The 20,470-nt window shown below is 42.5% G+C and overlaps 1 protein-coding gene across 4 annotated transcripts in view; it reads right to left on the bottom strand.

The window, feature by feature from the left end:
• Nucleotides 1-6,325: 6,325 nt before the first annotated feature.
• Nucleotides 6,326-20,470, bottom strand: part of LOC112068854 (calsequestrin-1) — a 31,325-nt gene continuing 17,180 nt past the window's right edge. For 2 of the 4 annotated variants that reach the window (XM_024136071.2, XM_070438319.1), the window contains exons 2-12: nucleotides 16,169-16,201; nucleotides 14,248-14,341; nucleotides 12,886-12,986; nucleotides 12,387-12,498; nucleotides 12,011-12,084; nucleotides 11,570-11,700; nucleotides 11,253-11,298; nucleotides 11,089-11,143; nucleotides 10,766-10,866; nucleotides 7,509-7,583; nucleotides 6,326-7,290 (exon numbers count right to left, since the gene is read on the bottom strand). In XM_024136071.2, coding sequence (XP_023991839.1) covers nucleotides 6,991-7,290; nucleotides 7,509-7,583; nucleotides 10,766-10,866; nucleotides 11,089-11,143; nucleotides 11,253-11,298; nucleotides 11,570-11,700; nucleotides 12,011-12,084; nucleotides 12,387-12,498; nucleotides 12,886-12,986; nucleotides 14,248-14,341; nucleotides 16,169-16,201 — 1,122 coding nt within the window. In that variant the 3' untranslated portion in view covers nucleotides 6,326-6,990. The remainder of the gene's footprint in view (nucleotides 7,291-7,508; nucleotides 7,584-10,765; nucleotides 10,867-11,088; nucleotides 11,144-11,252; nucleotides 11,299-11,569; nucleotides 11,701-12,010; nucleotides 12,085-12,386; nucleotides 12,499-12,885; nucleotides 12,987-14,247; nucleotides 14,342-16,168; nucleotides 16,202-20,470) is intronic. The other 2 variants (XM_024136072.2, XM_024136073.2) reach the window with 1 other exon arrangement.

The raw sequence follows: 20,470 nt of genomic DNA on the forward strand, positions 1-20,470 counted from the left end.
GGGAGTTCCCAGCCCGGTACCACCAGTTCCGGCACCACGTACCAGGCCTACAGTGCCGCTCGGCAAGCCTGAGCTGCCGTCTGTCCAGCGCCGCCTGAGCTGCCCGTCTGTCCAGCGCCGCCTGAGCTGCCCGTCTGTCCAGCGCGCCTGACCGCCCGCAGTCAGGAGCCGCCAGAGCCGCCGCCAGTCAGGTGCCGCAGAGCCGCCGCCAGTCAGGAGCCGCCAGAGCCGCCCGCCGGTCAGGAGCCGCCAGAGCCGCCCGCGCGGTCAGGAGCCGCCAAGCTGCCCGCCGGTCAGGAGCTGCCAGAGCCGCCCGCCAGTCAGGAGCTGCCAGAGCCGCCCGCCAGTCCGGAGCTGCCTTTCAGTCCGGAGCTGCCCGTCAGTCCGAGGCTGCCCTCAGTCCTGAGCTGCCTCTCAGTCCTGAGCTGCCTTCAGTCCGGGCTGCCTTCAGTCCTGAGCTGTCCCTCAGTCCAGAGCTGCCATTCAGTCCAGAGCTGCCTTTCAGTCCAGAGCTGCCTTTCAGTCCTGAGCTACCCTCAGTCCGGAGCTACCCCTCAGTCCGGAGCTGCCCTTCAGTCCGGAGCTGCCCCTCAGTCCAGAGGCGCCCTCCGTCCAGTGGCGCTCTCTACAATGGTCTTCAGTCCGGGACCCGCTGCGAGGGTCCCTGCTCCAGAGGCACCGCCAAAGCGGGTAATGACTATGGTGGAGGGGGGTCGCCCGCACCCGAGCCGCCGCCTTAAGAAGGCCCACCCGGACCCTCCCCTTCAGTGTCAGGTTTTGCGGCCGGAGTCCGCACCTTTGGGGGGGGGGGGGGTACTGTCATGCCCTGGCTTAGTTATCTTTGTACTGGTGGTACCGGGCTGGGGACACGCACCTCAAGGCGAGTGCGGGGAGAAGGAACAGGGCATACTGGACTGCCAGGGCGCACTATAAGCCAATTTTTTCAATTGTAAAAGAAAAAAAACTTTGACATTACAGAGCATTTTGTGTTGTGCTAATTACATTTAGATGATTGGACGATTCTAAATATATATCAACGTGGTATTTTTCGTTAGGGCAAATCTGGTATGTGACATTGAGTTACAGTATATATGTAAAACCTTACAGAGAATATCTAACGGGCTTTTATATAATTATAATGCAGGGTTACTAATAATAATAACAATAGTAATTGTTGTATAACAGATTGGCTATCTTCAATATAATCATTCATTCAGAAGGTTAAACCCATAGGTTTTAAGCCTGCAGTAGGTTATAATAATCCATGCCTTCTGGGAATGTTAAAAAGTCAAATAATTAAGGGTGGAGTTAGAATTTTGTCTGTCAGAGGTATTAAAATCAACCAATGTCAGCCTTTAAATGCTTTATTATACAAATATTTAAAGTGCGTGTGGGTGACGGAGAGAAACATAATGGTGCAGTTTGAGGCCATGAGGCAGAGAGTGATGCGGGCGCTAGAGATAAAATAAATGAGTTCCAAAAACGATAAGGCAAAATTAAGCTTGCAACATGCATCGTGTTTTTCATTATGAATAGGATCCATTTTGTTTACATTCTTCATTGTAACCACAATGTCACAAATAATTGAACACACACAACATGAGCAGATTAAATTGGTCAAACAGTCAAAACATTTCTTTGTTAAAGACTATCAGAAAGAATGTTGGTAGTTATTTATTTTGATCCAAAGCCATGAATGAGTGTGTCACTCAGCTTTATGCTGACAAATCCTCGCTGGACTCTTTCATTCCGTTTCTTCTTGACATCAGCAAAGAAGTACTCCGTGTTTCAGAAACTCATTGTATATAGAGGGGATATCAGTCTTTCACACTATGGTAAATAAAGCCAGTTTGTTATTTAGAATGATATATTTATGTTTTTAGAGGGAGAGAAACAAAAGCCCACAGTGCCTATTTTTTTTTAATCGTCAGTCCACGTCAAGTGTAATTCCCCCATTGTATTTACTCAAGTTCTCTGTTAACTCCAGGATCAACAACAGTTTTTTTGTTGTTTCCTGATGCAGGACTCTAGTACCAGAGAAGAGAGTCTCTCAGATTGAAAACAGCTCAATTAATTTACGAATAGATAGTCAATTTGTGCCACAGTTTAGACTACTGATAGATCAGTGTTCTAACTCCCCCTTGTGATAGTGTAGTGCAATTACAGAATGCCACCATCTACCACTAATGGTCAAGGCATAAACTCAAAACTTTTAACCTCTTGACGCTAGGGGTCAGATTCTTTTTTTTTTTAAATAACGTTCCCAAGGTAAACGGACTATTTCTCAGGTCCAGATCGTAGAATATGCATATAATTTACAGATTATGATAGAAAACACTCCAAAGTTTCCAAAACTGTCAAAATATTCTGTGAGTATAACAAAACAGATTTTGCAGGCTAAAACCTGAGAAATCTAACCCGAAGTTAATCTTATTTTTAATCGTGTTTCATTTCCCGTCTTTCTTCCATTTAAAGGTGTATCAACCAGATTCCTTTCCAATGGCTTCCTCAGGCTTGACCAGCTTTAGACATAGTTTCAGCTTTTATTTCGTTAAATTAGCGAGATTTTTCAAAACTAGTCAGGTGTCCTTTGATTAGTTCCTGGCGCGAGAGGGTAGTTCTCCATTTTCTTTCTCTCTTTATTGAATAGGTTACGGTCCGGTTGAAATATTATCGATTATGTATGTTAAAAACAACCTGAGGATTGATTATAAAAAACATTTGACATGTTTCTACGAACATTACGGATACTTTTTGGAATTTTTGTCGAACGGAACGAGGCTGTAGTTTTCTGAACATAACGCGCAACCCAAATGCGTTTTGTTTAAATATTTATCGAACAAAAAGAACATTAATTGTGTAACTGGGAGTCTCGTGAGTGCAAACATCCAAAGATTATCAAAGGTAAGCGAAAATTTATTGCTTTTCTGACTTTCGTGCCATGCTAATTTGGGCTAGCTGTTCTAGCATTGATTGATACACTCACAAAAGCTTGGATTGCTTTCGCTGTAAAGCATATTTTCAAAATCTGACACGATAGGTGGATTAACAACAAACTAAGCTGTGTTTTGGTATATTTCACTTGTGATTGCATGATTATAAATATTTTTTTTAATATTTTTGAATCTGATACGTTTGGGAATTTTCTTCTGCCTTTCAGGACCGAACGAAGCTGTGGTTTTCTGAACATAACGCGCAACCCAAATGGCGTTTTTTTGTTATAAAAGTAATATTTATCGAACAAAATAACATTTATTGTGTAACTGGGAGTCTCGTGAGTGCCAACATCCGAAGATTATCAAAGGTAAGCAATTCATTTTATTGCTTTTCTGACTTTCGTGACCATGCTAATTTGGGGCTAGCTGTTCTAGCATTGATTGATACACTCACAAAAGCTTGGATTGCTTTCGCTTGAAAGCATATTTTCAAAATCTGACACGATAGGTGGATTAACAACAAGCTGACTGTGTTTTGGTATATTTCACTTTTGATTGCATGATTATAAATATTTTTTGTAATATTTTGCGCCCTGCAATTCAGCGGTTGTTTGGGAAATGATCCCGCTAAGGATCCGTATGCGCAGAGAAGTTAAAGGAAGAACCACTGTACCAAAACAACAAGTGTGTTAAAATTGCCAAAAAACACACACATTTCTTTCCACAGGGCCGTGGGGTGAGACAGGATGCAGCTTAAACCCCACCCTCTTCAACATTGTCACGTCCTGGACCGTAGAGAGCTTTTTATGTCTCTATTTTGGTTTGGTCAGGGTGTGATTTGGGTGAGCATTCTATGTTCATTTTCTATGTTTTGTATTTCTTTGTGTTTGGCCGGGTGTGGTTCTCAATCAGAGGCAGCTGTCTATCGTTATCTCTGATTGAGAATCATACTTAGACAGCTTTTTCCCACCTGTGTTTTGGTGGGTAATTGTTTTCTGTTTTGTGTCTTCACCAGACAGAACTGTTTCGTGTTGTTCCATTTTTTTATTTTGTCTCAGTGTTCAGTTTAAATAAATAATCATGAACACTTACCCCTTTGGTCCGATCCTTCTCATTCCGACAACGAACGTTACAAACATATATATTAACGAATTGGCAAGGGCACTAGAACAGTCTGCAGCACCCGGCCTCACTCTACTGGAATCTGAAGTCAAATGTCTACTGTTTTCTGATGATCTGGTGCTTCTGTCCCCAACCAAAAAGAGCATACAGCAGCACCTAGATCTTCTGCACAGATTATGGCAGACCTGGGCCCTGTCAGTAAATCTCAGTAAGACAAAAATAACGGTGTTCCAAAAAAGGTCCAGTTACCAAGACCAAAAATACAAATTCCCTCTAGACACCGTTGCCCTAGAGCACACAAAAAACTATACATACCTCGGCCTAAACATCAGTGCCACAGGTAACTTCCACAAAGCTGTGAACGATCTGAGACAAGGCAAGAAGGGCCTTCTATGCCATCAAAAGGAACATAAAATTTGACATACCAATTAGGATTTGGCTAAAAATACTTGAATAAGTCAAAGAACCCATTGCCTTTCATGGTTGTGAGGTTTGTGGTCCGCTCAATAATTCTCAAAATGGGACCAACACCAAATTGAAACTCTGCATGCCGAATTATGCAAAAATATCCCCTGTGTACAACGTAAAACACCAAATAATGCATGCAGAGCAGAATTAGGCCAATACCCGCTAATTATTATCAAAATCCAGAAAAGAGACGTTAAATTCTACATCCACCTAAAATGAAGTGATTCCCAAACCTTCCATAACGAAGCCATCACCTACAGAAAGATGAACCTGGAGAAGAGTCCCCGAAGCAAGCTGGTCCTGGGGCTCTGTTCACGAACACAAACAGTCCCAATAGAGCCCCAGGACAGCAACACAATTAGGCCCAAACAAATTACTTGACACATTGGAAAGAATTAACAAAAACAGAGCAAACTAGAATGCTGTTTGGCCTCAATAAACAGAGAGTACACAGAGGCAGAATACCTTACCACTGTGACTGACCCAAACTTAAGGAAAGCTTTTTACAGACTCAGTGTGCATAGCCTTGCTATTGAGAAAGGCCACTGTAGGTAGACCTGGCTTTCAAGAAAAGACAGGCTATGTGCACACCGCCCACAAAATGAGGTGGAAACTGAGCTGCACTTCCTAACCTCCCGCCAAATGCATAACCATATTAGAGACACATATTTCCCTTAGATTACACAGACCCACAACGAATTTAAAAACACATTTTGATAAACTCCCATATCTATTGGGTGAAATACCACAGTGTGCCATCACAGTAGTAAGATGTGTGACCTGTTGCCACAAGAAAAGGGCAACCAGCGGAGAACAAACACCATTGTAAACACCACCCATATTTATGTTTATTTATTTTCCCTCTTGTACTTTCATTATTTGCACATAATATGACATTTGAATGTCTTTTGTGAGTATAATGTTTACTGATAGTTTGTATTTTTTATTTCACTTTTGTTTATTATCTACTTTACTTAACATATGTTTCCCATGCCAATAAAGTCCTTAAATTAAATTGAGAGAGAGAGAGAGAGAGAGAGAGAGCAAGAGAGAGAGATTTCCAGATCTTATGGTGATCATTTTTCAGACACCTACCTTATGTACAAGTTTGTCTGGTTTTGCTGTATATACAGTGTAGCCCTTTTACTGTCAAACAGGATTCATACCAAGTACCCATTTACCAAAATATTAATGCATTTTTTTTGTGAATGGCCATCTGAGATTTTAAAAGAGTCAACATACAATACTGTAGCTCCTCTAGTTAATGTGTAATCAGTCAGTTGAGCTTTCCAACAAGAACCATGTAGCGAACCTGGGAGGGTTCAGGYTTTATCAAGACAACAGAATGTATTTGATCGTCTTACTCAGTAGAGTACTTTATAGGAAAGCTGCCTCACCATAGCCAGTTAAGTTACTGCAAGCATAATGCATACTCTATGTGTGCTATATCATAACACATACCTGTATACCATGTGTTTTATGCCTCCTGTCATCACAGCAGTAACATACTCTCTGAGCCAGACTTATCAAATGTTTGCTGTTGTGGGAATTTTGCAGCTTTTATTTTTGCCCAGAAACATGAAGCTAACATAGTCTTGTCTCTCTGACATTCTCAAATGTTTGAATTAGATTGTTTTTGATTTGTAAAGCTTCACCATCATCAATATGAATTCGTTTTTTATAGGTTCACACTTATGTAGTTTAGAAATTGTTATGAAATGGAAATGTATTTGTTTGATAGTGTGTCACACACACACACACATTCACATTCATTAAGAAATTATGACAAACAACAAGAATGGATTTTTTAATATTTAATTTTTTTCCTAATATCGGACCAGAAACAATCAAATGATTTTGTATTTTTTGTGAATTCCAAGATCTTTATCACTTTTTCAAACTGTGTTATTCTTAAGATGTTTCAGAGAGGTTAAGTCTCCTTTTCTTTAAAAAATTGTACAATAAGTTGGTTGTTGCTTCTCTTTACCAGTAGAAAACATGTAGTTGTTCCAGAATACAGAAAAATGGGATAAAGGAGGGAGGGGAAAGGGGGCATCCCTGACTAGTGCTAAACGAGATAAACAAAACCAGGTCAAACATGCTAGTTTTCCTCAGCTTAGTCCTCACATACACACAGACAGTTATAACCCCGAGAGAGACAAACATTTCATACTGAACAAAGAACACTGAACTTACATTTCAACCACAACCCATTCTTTTTATCACAGACAAAAACTTCCCCCTGCTTTCCTGTCTTTTCTTACCCAGTGAAATTGATTTAGGTGTTGCCCTTTGGTCGTGTCACTGGACTATCTGACCAGGGCTTTGAGAAAGAGATACAGAAAGCAAACAGGAAGGGACACAGCATGTGTTTACGACGAGATGTTAGGAAACAGAATATTGGTGCCGGCTTTTGGCCACTGTTGGTTAAAGCCGAGTAAACCCAAGGATGGCAAGCGATCATTTATTCGTCATCATCGTCATCATCGTCATCATCATCATCGTCATCATCATCGTCATCATCATCGTCATCATCATCGTCGTCATCATCGTCGTCATCATCATCGTCATCATCGTCATCATCGTCGTCGTCATCATCATCGTCGTCGTCATCATCATCGTCGTCATCGTCATCATCGTCATCATCGTCATCATCATCGTCTGGGTCGATCTTTCCAGACAGCACGTCCTCGATCCAGTCCTCAAGCTCATCAGCAGTGGGCATGTCCTCATCATCATCCATCTCCATCCACACACTATCAGCCTGAGAGGGAATACACAGTGAGAACACACACAAGATGGACACTAAATAGGCTAAAGACAGACAGGCATTGAAGCTAACGAGAAGGCTGAAAATAGACCAGCAACAATCCCCAGGGAGCAAGGAGGAAAAGGTACAGTAGAGCCTGATGAAACAGCATAATGAGATTACTGTACTAAAGACAGCAGAGAGACCAGGAAGGATGAGAAGATCAGACTTACATCTTCCACATCCACGACACCGATTTGAGGAGAACCAAGGTCAATGCCAAATGTCTTCTCCCAGTAGGGCACAAGCTAAAGGAGAGAAGGAAATAAAGAGAAAAAGGCAAAGGAAATGCAGAATTTAGAAAATAATTTTTCTGCTATGTTTCGTAGGTTTTGCCACAATAAATTATATTATAATCTACCCCCTTCCCTAAAAATGTTACCCCCAATAATTTATTGACAGGTTTGAAACCCTACCAATCCTGTGACTCTCAATATCCAGTTCCTCCCTTGGCAATCCCACCCACAGTGATTGATTGACAGGGCAAACTATTAAGAATGTGGCCAGGATAACGCATGACAATGTGCAAAGGAAATCAAAATGGAAGGAATAATATTGTTTTATCCAATAAGGATTTGAATTAGAACTTTGTACTTTATTTTGTACAGTTATCTGGTAGGGCATTGAACAAAAACATAGATTATGTTCACATAAAAATAATATTGCAAACGTATTATTAATTTATTTGCCCAGAATCCACGATAGAATAATATATATTTTGAACGGTTTGGGCTAGAGCAGGGGTCTCCAATATTTTCTTTCATACGAGTCATTTCATACCCAATAAATTTTTTGAGAGCTACTCATATACAGCCTGCATATTTCGTTATTGTGTACAGTCGTGGCCAAAAGTTTTGAGAATGACACAAATATTTATTTCCACAAAGTTTGCTGCTTCAGTGTCTTTAGATATTTTTGTCAGATGTTACTATGGAATACTGAAGTATAATTACAAGCATTTCATAAGTGTCAAAGGCTTTTATTGACAATTACATGAAGTTGATGCAAAGAGTCAATATTTGCAGTGTTGACCCTTCTATTTCAAGACCTCTGCAATCCGCCCTGGCATGCTGTCAATTAACTTCTGGGCCACAYCCTGAATGATGGCAGCCCATTATTGCATAATCAATGCTTGGAGTTTGTCAGAATTTGTGGGTTTTTGCTTGTCCACCCGCCTCTTGAGGCTTGACCACAAGTTCTCAATGGGATTAAGGTCTGGGGAGTTTCCTGGCCATGGACCCAAAATATTGATGTTTTGTTCCCCGAGCCACTTAGTTATCACTTTTGCCTTATGGCAAGGAGCTCCATCGTGCTGGAAAAGGCATTGTTCGTCACCAAACTGTTCCTGAATGGTTGGGAGAATATGCTCTCGGAGGATGTGTTGGTACCATTATTTATTCATGGCTGTGTTCTTAGGAAAAATTGTGAGTGAGCCCACTCCCTTGGCTGAGAAGTAACCCCACACATGAATGGTCTCAGGATGCTTTACTGTTGGCATGACACAGGACTGATGGTAGCGCTCACCTTGTCTTCTCCGTACAAGCTTTATTCCAGATGCCCCAAACAATTGGAAAGGGGATTCATCAGAGAAAATGACTTTACCCCAGTCCTCAGCAGTCCAATCCCTGTACCTTTTGCAGAATATCAGTCTGTCCCTTATGTTTTTCCTGGAGAGAAGTGGCTTCTTTGCTGCCCTTCTTGACACCAGGCCGTCCTCCAAAAGTCTTCGCCTCACTATGCGTGCAGATGCACTCACACCTGCCTGCTGCCATTTCTGAGCAAGCTCTGTACTGGTGGTGCCCCGATCCCGCAGCTGAATCAACTTTAGGAGACAGTCCTGGCGCTTGCTGGACTTTCTTGGGCGCCCTGAAGCCTTCTTCACAACAATTGAACCGCTCTCCTTAAAGTTCTTGATGATCCGATAAATGGTTGATTTAGGTGCAATCTTACTGGCAGCAATATCCTTGCCTGTGAAGCCCTTTTTGTGCAAAGCAATGATGACTGCACGTGTTTCCTTGCAGGTAACAATGGTTGACAGAGGAAGAACAATGATTCCAAGCACCACCCTCCTTTAAAAGCTTCCAGTCTGTTATTCGAACTCAATCAGCATGGTGATCTCCAGCCCTGTCCTCGTCAACACTCACACCTGTGTTAACGAGAGAATCACTGACATGATGTCAGCTGGTCCTTTTGTGGCAGGGCTGAAATGCAGTGGAAATGTTTTTTKGGGGATTCAGTTAATTTGCATGGCAAAGAGGGACTTTGCAATTCATCTGATCACTCTTCATAACATTCTGGAGTATATGCAAATTGCCATCATACAAACTGAAGCAGCAGACTTTGTGAAAATTAATATTTGTGTCATTCTCAAAACTTTTGGCCACGACTGTAGGCCTAATTTGAATGAATATGAATACAAACCAGTGGAGGCTGCTGAGGGGAGGACGGCTCATAATAATAGCTGGAACGGAGCGAATGGAATGGCATCAAACACATGGAAACCATGTGTTTTGTGTATTTGATACCATTCCACTTATACGCTCCAGCCATTACCACGAGCCCGTCTTCTCCAATTTAGGTGCCACCAACCTCCTGTGATAGAAACAAAGAACGRCACGGCATACATAATCTAATTGCGTTTTGGTTCTTAAAACCACAAATCATTATACTGTAGCATACATTTTTGAATATTGCTTTTTAAAGAGAAAAATAAAAACAAATACATTTGAACAAATATGTAGCCCGTAGTTCTAGGCCTAGGCTATGCCTACTATCAATTATTTTCAAATATTTTTTAGATTCTCATTCTGTTTAATAGTGGCCTTTTGAACAACACACCACAGTGAGTCGGCTACGTATTTGACAACAAATCGTGAAAAACAGTATTATCATGAAAAAGTATGAGGAATAGCAAAAGTGTTGTTTCAGCAAAAACATTACCGCTTTCCCTTCCAACATTTCACAAGTGAAGTGAAAGGATACAATGAATTTGCTTGTAGTGTGCACCGCTCAAATGATATGTAACAACACAACCTCAGTGCATCGGACATGAAACAACGATACAAATGTAACAATAGAACAGCAAAACAGATTTTTTTTTAAATTGCATCTGCCTTTTTATCAGTGGTGCTGGTGCAACTAGTGAAAATGCACTGTGGCATGCAGGAGCATAGGGGAGGAAGTGCAAAATGTAATCTGTTAATTATTATATAACATATTATAATGTACATATCTGTTTTAATATAGACTAGCTCAAAACATGACTTATTATGAAAAATGTCAAATTTCCCAATGGATCATGATCATTTTCTGCTAAAAAAGTAGGTGTGCAAAAACATACTTTTGCACGCCTATTTTTAAASTGGGTCTGCAGCTGCTCCGTTTACTCCATTGCTCAGGCACATATGCATCCGATTTATTCAGGTCTTACCAGGGGGAAATCGTCGGGGTCAATCCAGATGATGCTGAGGTCAGCGTTGTCAGTGTTCTCACGGGCCACCTCCTTTAGGATCTCCAGGAACTCATAACCATCTGGGAAAAGGTCAAAGGTCAGGTACTGCTGTTTTTTTCCCCCTGTTACCTTTCTTCGTTGAAAGACAATTCAATTCTCAACCTTTCAAACTATTTTCCAGCAATCCTTTTATGACCTAAACTAACATACATGTAGCAGCCGTAGAATGACACCTGAAAAACAGAAGTTCCCACTTCCGTTTTTTCCCCAGCTTTACTTTCAACTAGTGCAATGTACATTACCAGGGTCATCCTCCTCAGCAAAGGCAACAATGTGCTCTCCATCTATGTCATCCTCCTGAAGGAAAGAATGAAAGAAAGGGATGAGACTTCGGCCTACTGTACATCTCCATGAAAAGTAGGCTTACTGTATAGTTCCAGTTCAATAGTGAGTGAAGAAATCTTACCCAGGTCTCATACATGCTGTGGGGCTCAAGCTTCCTCAGAGTGGGCCTGGAATGAGAATGACATCAGTCAATCAATCACATTTATTAATAAAGCCCTTTTTACATCAGTTTTCACAAAGTACTTTTACTGTAACCCGGGCCTAGACGCTAAAGAGCAAGCAAGCAAAGGCAGAAGCAAGAGCACAGTGGGCAGGAAAAACAAGAAATGTAGTTTGAACCGCATTTTGTCTACATGTGTGACGTAAATCACCTCATAACCTACCATAGGACTTCCGGCTTTGCATTGTAGGTCAGCTGTACTGTAGGGCCAAACTCACCTGTCATGCTCCTCGATGTAGTCTACAAGCTCAGCCTCAGAGTAGGGCTGTCCTGGGATGGTCACTGGCTCCTCCATGAAGGGTTCATAGAAGTCAACCTCATTCAGTTTCATCTTTAGCTTCTTGGCAATCTGGATGGGGACAAAGACCATCAGTTAGGCTGTAAATAATTTGTGTTTGAATTTAAAAAGACGAGTTACCTCACTGACAAAAGTTGTTTCTTGTAATGTAATTTAAATTGTAATGTAACTCCACTTAATTGATTGAGTTGACTCAACTTAAAACGTGAAGGCATTTTGGTAACTTATGTCTTCAATTTGAAAAAAACAAAAAATGATACAGCATAAGGAAAGGGTCAGTTTGCAATGGGAACAATGACAATTTTCCAGAATGGAGTTTAGAATATAGCTGAATCTAATTCAGCCCTCTGTGGTTCCATACCTTGGCATCAAAGGTGGCAAAGAATTTGATGAAGGGGTGGAACTCCTCGGCAGCATCGTCATACTCAATGAAGTCTGTAAAAGAGAAAAAATAACATGAACCTAATGTGAGATTCCCCTTGACACCACTTGATAAGAGGAAAATGTCAGAATACAGCATCGAGTACCTGTATGTGGTTCACAAATATACTGTAGGTGTTGTGACTAGCATCCCGTTAGACTGATCCCAGATCTGTTTGTGACAATTGTGTGACAATGACCACAGGAGCTAGCATGACAGCACAAACAGTTCTGGTACCAGGCTAGCTTTCCATATCCAAGCAACTTTAGTCCTGATTTCTCGGGTCTTTCCTGCAGAGTTGATTGGCTGTACTTACGGGGGGATTTCTCACTCTTGAAGTAGCCGACCAGCTTGATGTCCTCATCAATGTTGTGGAAGCCCTTGAGCTCACGCTCATTATCAATGATCTCCACAGGGTCCTCAATCACCTGCAGAGCGGAAGAGACATGGGGAGAGAGAGAGAGAGAAGAGAGGTGAAGGAAGAGGGAGAGAAGAGGTGGAGAGAGAAGATTTATGTGAGGAGCAGATTAGAAGAGATTTGACACTGACAATGTATACAGTATTAGGCAATAATTTTTTGCCTTCTTTGACAAATTAAACTCTTTTTCAAACAATATTTCTAAGTATTGATATTATTATGAAATTACATTAAATAAATAGATTGTAATAATACCTCATATTCAGCATTGTAATTACAATTTTGGGTTTACACAGAGTAAGAGCACTTTAGTAAAGTTACAACCAAATGACTGCAACCAAAATAAAGTAAAGTGACGACAACCAAATAACGATATAATGTTATTATAGTTACTCACATCATAGAGAAACTCCACCAGGGTGTCAGCGGCCAGCTCACCATCGTACTCAATTATCTCATTATCGACAAAGATATAGATGCTCTCCACCTCATCCAGACCTGGGATATAAGAGAAGGACAGGTTAGAGACTTTATTTAGGGGCTAGGGACTAAGAAATGGATGGGGGCTTGGGGGAGGAATGGGGCAGGTTAGAAACTCTGGGTAGGGGCTAGGTGTTAGCGGACAGGTTAGGAAACTCTACTTAGGGGCTAGGGTTCAGCAGAAAGGTTAGGAACTCTGGTTAGGGTCTAGGGTTTAGCGGACATGTTAGGAAACTCTACTTAGGGGCTAGGGTTAGGAACTCTGGTTAGGGGCTGAAGTTTAGAGGGGACAGGTAAGGATTTCTAGCTAGGAGGTCAGAAATAGGGGCTTGGGAAGCGATGGGGCAAGTTAGTTGGTAACGGCAAGCCATTCTTCTTGCAGAGGATTTTTTCCATTGGATTTTGAATATGGGCTTGAAACCACACTTGGCCCAAATAAAATACAGCAATGTGGTTAACAAAGTTATCTGTGATTGAATGAATTCCATCCAGACAATGTTGTTTATTGCCTGAACCAAGTTCGACCCCAGTAGGATTCACCATTTACAGTTGCATGACTCATACTGTAAGTATGTCAAAAAGGAGACTTTGACCTCGCTTGTAAAACAATGTAATTTTTTTTTAATACACAGTATAACCATCATGTGAATGCCTCCCTCTGGAAGTAGAATGCTTTTGTTGTTTTACTGCATACCGGTGACTGACCCTCTCCGACTTTTATTCGCCCAGGGGCGTGACATTATGAGAAAAGGATCAGATTTATATGACAAAGAGACATAGGTTGTGTAGAGAAGCAGCAAGTTAGTAAGACACTGAACGTTAGAGCCTAAGATCTCTGCTGGGGATGTTTTTAGACCTCTACTGCTCTCTGGTGGCTGAATAATGTCCTGTGGGTGATACTGAGGTGTTTACTGTATGTGTCTGGTCTCTAGGGCCCTGAGTGTTTCCTAACTGCGTATCATGAACGTCATTTTTCATGACTATAGCTATGGCCCTCAACCAGGGCCAAGAACATTCCTTGTCAGGAAAAACTCAGGACCCATATAATATGTTCCATATTAAAGTTTAAGCTACAAATATACRTTAAAACATTGCCTGTATTTTGGGTCCCAAGTTACTGTAAATGCCATGCCTGTCTACTTCAGTCTATTCCAACAGGAGTGATACCACTCCTCAAGCAGAAGAGGGCAGGAAAGATCAGGATTTCATGCGAAGTCAGACCGGAGAGCTGGCGTTTTAATGATGATGAAAAGGGGTCAAGAGATGAGTGCGGTCTTACCCAGCTTCTTGGCAACAGAGAGGTCCTTCTTCTCATCCACAAGGCCGAAGCCAATGTCTTCATCGTCGAGATCATCCAGAACCTGGGCTGCAAGCTGCAGAGAAGAGAGAGAGAGAAAGAAAGAAAGAAAGAGAGTGTAAGAGTCGGAGCAGTATCAGAGCCCTAATGTTTATCGCTCCATTTCAAATAGATCACTAGCCCTGTTTGCGCACTGAACGATCCTGAATAGATCTGATAGTTATTAGCAATATCTTAGTAGCTCAACCTTGCCCTCTGATAGGCTAAGTGGAATCTTCGCCATATTGCTTACGCCTATCATATCATTTCAGATCTACACAAGTGCCTATAGGGGCATGGGGTTGATTTAGAACAGAGTAGATATGTGTGTGAGCCAACACAACCCCCCCCCCAACCCGCCTGTTCAGCTTGAAAGAGGTTCCTATTGGCTAAATTTATACCTGTAGTCTATGTTTAAAGCTGTGCCGTCCCTCACTTAAGAATGAGGTGCTCAGCACTCCAGTCCAGCCCTAGACACATATGACCGCACTGCACTCCGCTTGCCTGAATGAAACATATATTTCCCACATACTCTGTGTAAGGACCCCCACTCCCAACCCCCCATCCATGGTATTTCTTCCTACTTTCAAGGCCTTAAAAGCAACAGCTTTAGAGCGCTGCCTTGCACTTTCTAAATCTGTGTGAAACTGGACCCATTGACGGACAGCTAGCCCGGCCAATGAGAGAGCAGAGTAATGAAAAGGGGGGGCGGTGGTATGGGACATAGTGTGAGTGTGTCGACGGGAAAAGACGTGGTCACGACAGGTGCAGTGGGCAGCGGAAAGGAGAAGGGCTCAGGCTATGGGAAAGTAAACTCACATACTGTGTGGTTATTGCCTACATACGGCAAACTCACTAACACACACTCGCAAACACACACACACACACACACACTTGCACACACACGCATGCACGCACACACACACACCCACAGAGACACACACATGTTGTTCTCTTCTTATCCACTAGACGCCACCAATCTATGGCAATATGTGAAACACATGTCATCAGTAGAAAAAACATTGTACTCTTTCATTGCAGAATATGTATAATTTAAAAGCAGCCAATATCCATAAAAAAAAGTTGTGTTAATATATCCAGCTCAGATAACACCAACTCAGGGAAACAGTCAGCTGGGGAATATTTACACCCTTTCGAGCCAGGTCATGGTTCAGCCCAAGCCTCTACTCCACCTCAGCCAAACCAGCCTCCCACAGCAACCCTGAATTTGGCAGCAAGATGCCCGCTAAACCTAGATGGCCGCTATCATGTGACTTTGGTTTACAGTAAAGCCAATGGTACAAGTTCTGCTCTCTTGTCAAGCAATACCTTGCGGCCAGCATCTCTGTTTTGCAAACATTTGTTAAAGGATTGGGTGGGTGGGTGGATGGATGGATGGATGGATGGATGGATGGATGGATGGATGGATGGATGGATGGATGGATGGATGGATGGATGGATGGATGGAGGGATGGATGGATGGATGGATGGACGAACAAACAAATGAAAGAACAAATGAATGAAGGGATGAAGGGGTTAGACCAGCTATAACCTATTTCATTTGTTTTGCTTATTTCTTTCTCAGCTGTGGTGAGTATAGGACATCTTTACTTGCAACATTACATTCATTACTGCAGTCCATTTGTGCACAATCTTAGCCTGCCTCTCAAATGGCAACCTATTCCCTATATCGTGCACTACTTTTGACCTGGGCCCTACGGCTCTGGTAAAATGTAGAGCAAATAATTAGAGAATAGGGTGCCATTTGGGACACACACAGCCACAGAGCATTGAAAGAAAGCTGCTGAGGGGTTGCTGTAGGGCAGCAGCTTTCTAGAGGGGTGTTTCGAGGGCCTGAACATACCTGGTACGTCAGGGCGGCTGGACTGGTGAGTAACTGTAGAGAGAAGTCTTGCTTTAGCACAGGACATTCACATATAGGCTGCGATTCAATCAAAGGTGCATCCTTGACAAGCACACTGCGCTTGATTTTAAAGGTAATTTACCCTTGAGCCAACTTCCGGCAGAGTTACCGTGAATGCGATCTCCACGAACGTCTGGAAGTTGCCATCAGAAGGTGCATTGTCGACAATGCGTTTTTGATTGAATCCTGGCCATAGTCATTCACCTTCAGAAACTATTACAAGACTATATCAAGACCCTCATTCAACAGGACTGTAAAAAAAAAAAAAAAGACCTTAAACAAAGCATAACACAGAGTGGATGTGTCCCAATATCCAGACTAACATATTGTGCCTAGTCACAGTATTGCTTTTAATAGTGTGATCTAATCTGGATACTAATCCACTACTATGCTTGTCAATTTTATTACGTCGTCATTCATTTTTGTATGTTAGTATGGTAGTTGCACCCCCTTTTGCCGTCAGAATAGCCTCACTTCGTCAAGGCATGGATTCTACAAGGTGTCGAATGCGTTCCACAGGGATGCTGTCCCATGATGACTTCATTGCTTCCAACAATTGGTTCAAGTTGGCTGGATGTCCTTTGGGTGTTGGACCATTCTTGAAACACACGGGAAACTGTTGAGCATAAAAAACCCAGCAGCGTTGCAGTTCTTGACACACTCAAACCGGAGGGCCTGGCATATACTACCATACCCCGTTCAAAGGCACTTAAATCGTGCTCATTCACCCTCTGAATGGCACACAAGCACAATCCATGTCTCAATTCTCTCAAGGCTTAAAAATCATTATTTAACCTGCACCTCCCCTTCATCTACACTGATTGAAGTGGATTTAACAAGTGACATCAATAAGGGATAATAGCTTTCACCTTGATTCAACTAGTCAATTTATGTAATGGAAAGAGCAAGTGTTCCTAATGTTTTGTACACTCTGTGTATATTAGGACATTTGGTCATAACATAATCGGATGGTATATAGATTGCAGAATATTTCCACCATACAGTACTGTCAATAGTACACAGATATGCTAACAGGTCAAGACGCAGAGTACAGAGTAATCCAACTTCAACAGACAACTGAGATTCAGAATAAGCGCAACTGCTCTTCCAACAACAGACTGAAAGATTATAGTTCAGGGCCCGTATTCACTAAGTATTTGTCCTCCTAAGGACAAAGTGCACTTYTGATTGGTGGCGTTCAAAAAAAAGGAATTGCTTTGTATAAAATGTTTAGTCTCTTATCCCTTGTAACTTTAAATGCAACAAATTGCTTGCCTCTTAAGGATCGGCCTCTTTTTTTCAATTTTCACTTAAAATGACATACCCAAATCTAACTGCCTGTAGCTCAAGACCTGAAGCAAAGATATGCATATTCTTGAGACAATTTGAAAGGAAACACTTTGAAGTTTGTGGAAATGTTTTATTAATGTAGGAGAGTATATCACATTAGATCTAGTAAAAGATAATACAAAGAAAAAAACATAAATTCTCTTGTATTTTTTTATGCCTTCATCTTTGAAATGCAAGAGAGAGGCCATAATGTATTATTCCAGCCCAGGCACAATTTAGATTTTGGCCACTAGTTGGCAGCAGTGTATGTGCAACGTTTTAGACTGATCCAATGAACCATTCAAAATGTTGTATCAAGACTGCCCAAATGTGCCTAATTGGTTTATTAATACATTGGGTGCACTCTCCTCGAACAATAGCATGGTATTCTTTCACTATAATAGCTTCTGTAAATTGGCCAATGCAGTTAGATTAACAAGAATTGAAGCTTTCTGCCAATATCAGATATGTCTATGTCCGGGGAAATCTTCTTGTTACTTACAACCTCATGCTAAGTCACATTAGCCTACGTTAGCTCAACCGTCCCGCGGGGGACCCACCGATCCTGTAGAGGTTTAAAGTAGATCAGTTCTCATAAACTCATGAATCCTGATAAAAGTCCCATCCCCCGCCCCTTCTGCCACCGCGAACGCGCCAGTGCATTGTGTCCTGGTAGCATGCGTGAGCTACCCACCGGCTCACAGCAGTGAGTTTGAAATAAATACCGCCAGTAGTAAGTGATTTTGGAGTTGCTAGCATGTCTGGACTCACAGTGAGCGAAAGGGGCGACTGCAGTTCTACTGCATGTCATTAGCAGGACAAATTTAAATAAAGTGAAGAATCGCTTGTATTGGCAGCATAGCTGTGCTAACTAGCTGATTTATCTAGCCCACATTAGCGATGATTAGCTGATATAGCCCACTCTAGTAGTGGTTCAAGACACACTACATGACCAAAAGCATGTGGACACCTGTTCGTCGCACATCTCATTTCAAAATCATGGGCATTAATATTGACTTAGTCCCCCCTTTGCTGCTGTAACAGCCTCCACTCTTCTGGGAAGACTTTCCACTATGTTTGAACATTGGTGTGGGGACTTGCTTCCATTCAGCCACAAGAGCATTAGTGAGGTCGGGAACCCATATTGGGCGATTAGGCTGGCTCGCAGTTGGCGTTCCAATTCATCCCAAAGGTGTTTGATGGGGTTGAGGTCAGGGCTCTGTGCAGGCCAGTCAAGTTCTTCCACACAAATCTCGACAAACCATTTCTGTATGGACCTTGCTTTGTACACAGGGCATTGTCATGCTGAAACAGGAAAGGGCCTTCCCCAAACTGTTGCCTCAAAGTTGGAAGTACAGAATCATCTAGAAGGTAATTGTATGCTGTAGCGTTAAGATTTCCCTTCACTGGAACTAAGGGGCCGAGCCCGAACCATGAAAAACAGCTCCAGACCATTATTCCTCCTCTACCAAACTTTATAGTTGGCACTATGCATTGGGGCAGTTAGCGTTCTCCTGGCATCCGCCAAACCCAGATTCATCCGTCGGACAGCCAGATGGTGATTCATCACTCCAGAGAATGTGTTTCCACTGCTCCAATGGTGGCGAGCTTTACACCATTCCAGCCGATGCTTGGCATTGCGCATGGTGATCTTAGGCTTGTGTGCGGCTGCTCGGCCATGGAAACCCATTTCATAAAGCTCCCGACAAACAGTTCTTGTGCTGACGTTGCTTCCAGAGGCAGTTGGGAAGTGAGTGTTGCAACCGAGGACAAGCGATTTCTACGCATGACACGCTTCAGCACCCTTTAATCTGTTGTTCTAGCTTGCTTAGCCTACAATGTGTGATGACTGTGTTTTTGCAGAAAATTAAGGCACCTGCCCCACTAAAGGTCTGCCCCCCCCCACCCCACAGCCCCCTCCAACTTATCCTCCTCCATCACAGGCTATCCATCCGATACCGCCAAGACACTTCCATATTAGTCTAAGCAGGGGTATTTATAAGAGAGACTGAGACTGAACTGGGAGGAGCTGGGCAAGACAGTCCTACAGCTATATAAGGCCTTCTGGGGAGCGCAGAGAGAGACCGGGAAAAACGTGAAGGGGGAGGGAGGGAAGGAGGGAGGAGAAGGGAGAGAAAGAGGGAGGGGAAGGAGACCGGAGAAGATGTGAAGTTTCGATACATATGGGAGGGGGAGGGAMAGGAGGGAGGAGAAGGGAGGGAGAAGGATAGCTGATACATGACTATCATTCACTCTAGTCTGTCAGACTATCAATCATCTCTCACAGAGAGGTTAGTCTCACTTTCTGTTTCTCTCTGACTGCAGCTTCTATCTAACTCATTGTGACCTCTCTCTTTAGCACTCTCTCTTTCTCTCTCAATATTTCTCTCTGTCTGTCTCTCTCTCACACAATCTCTCTCTTTTTCTCTCCACCATGCTCTGCTAATGTGTGTGCCAAGAGAAGGTGTGACTTCCTGGTTCCCTCTCTCACTGTCCAGCCACAGGTGAGAGGTGTTGGCTGAAGGGACTAAAGGGAAAAGAGGGTGGATCTGACGGTGACGTGGTAGAAGTTCCTCCTAACCACAGATCTTGGATCAGATTACCCAACTTTTGATCATACCAAGAGGGTTGAAGAAGTGTCAGCCTCTGTATCAATGTTTTGAGGCAACCTCATTCATATTCTATGGTTGAATGAGGGACGGACGAAGTGCATGGAAAACACAGATAGTATAGTAGATCCGTAATTTCCTGTAAATCATGCATTCATGTCATGTCCATAAACTAAAATAACTCATGGTTACAGTACAGCTGTCGCTCTATCAGGTCACCTCAACTTTGTTGTGTGGCAGTGCAGTACAACTGTTCTGGGAGCTGTATAGTATCTTTACGCTGCCAATGTGGTTGTAAGTGCAC

This window comes from Salvelinus sp. IW2-2015, unplaced genomic scaffold (assembly GCF_002910315.2).
Source record: "Salvelinus sp. IW2-2015 unplaced genomic scaffold, ASM291031v2 Un_scaffold775, whole genome shotgun sequence".
NCBI lineage: Eukaryota > Metazoa > Chordata > Actinopteri > Salmoniformes > Salmonidae > Salvelinus > Salvelinus sp. IW2-2015.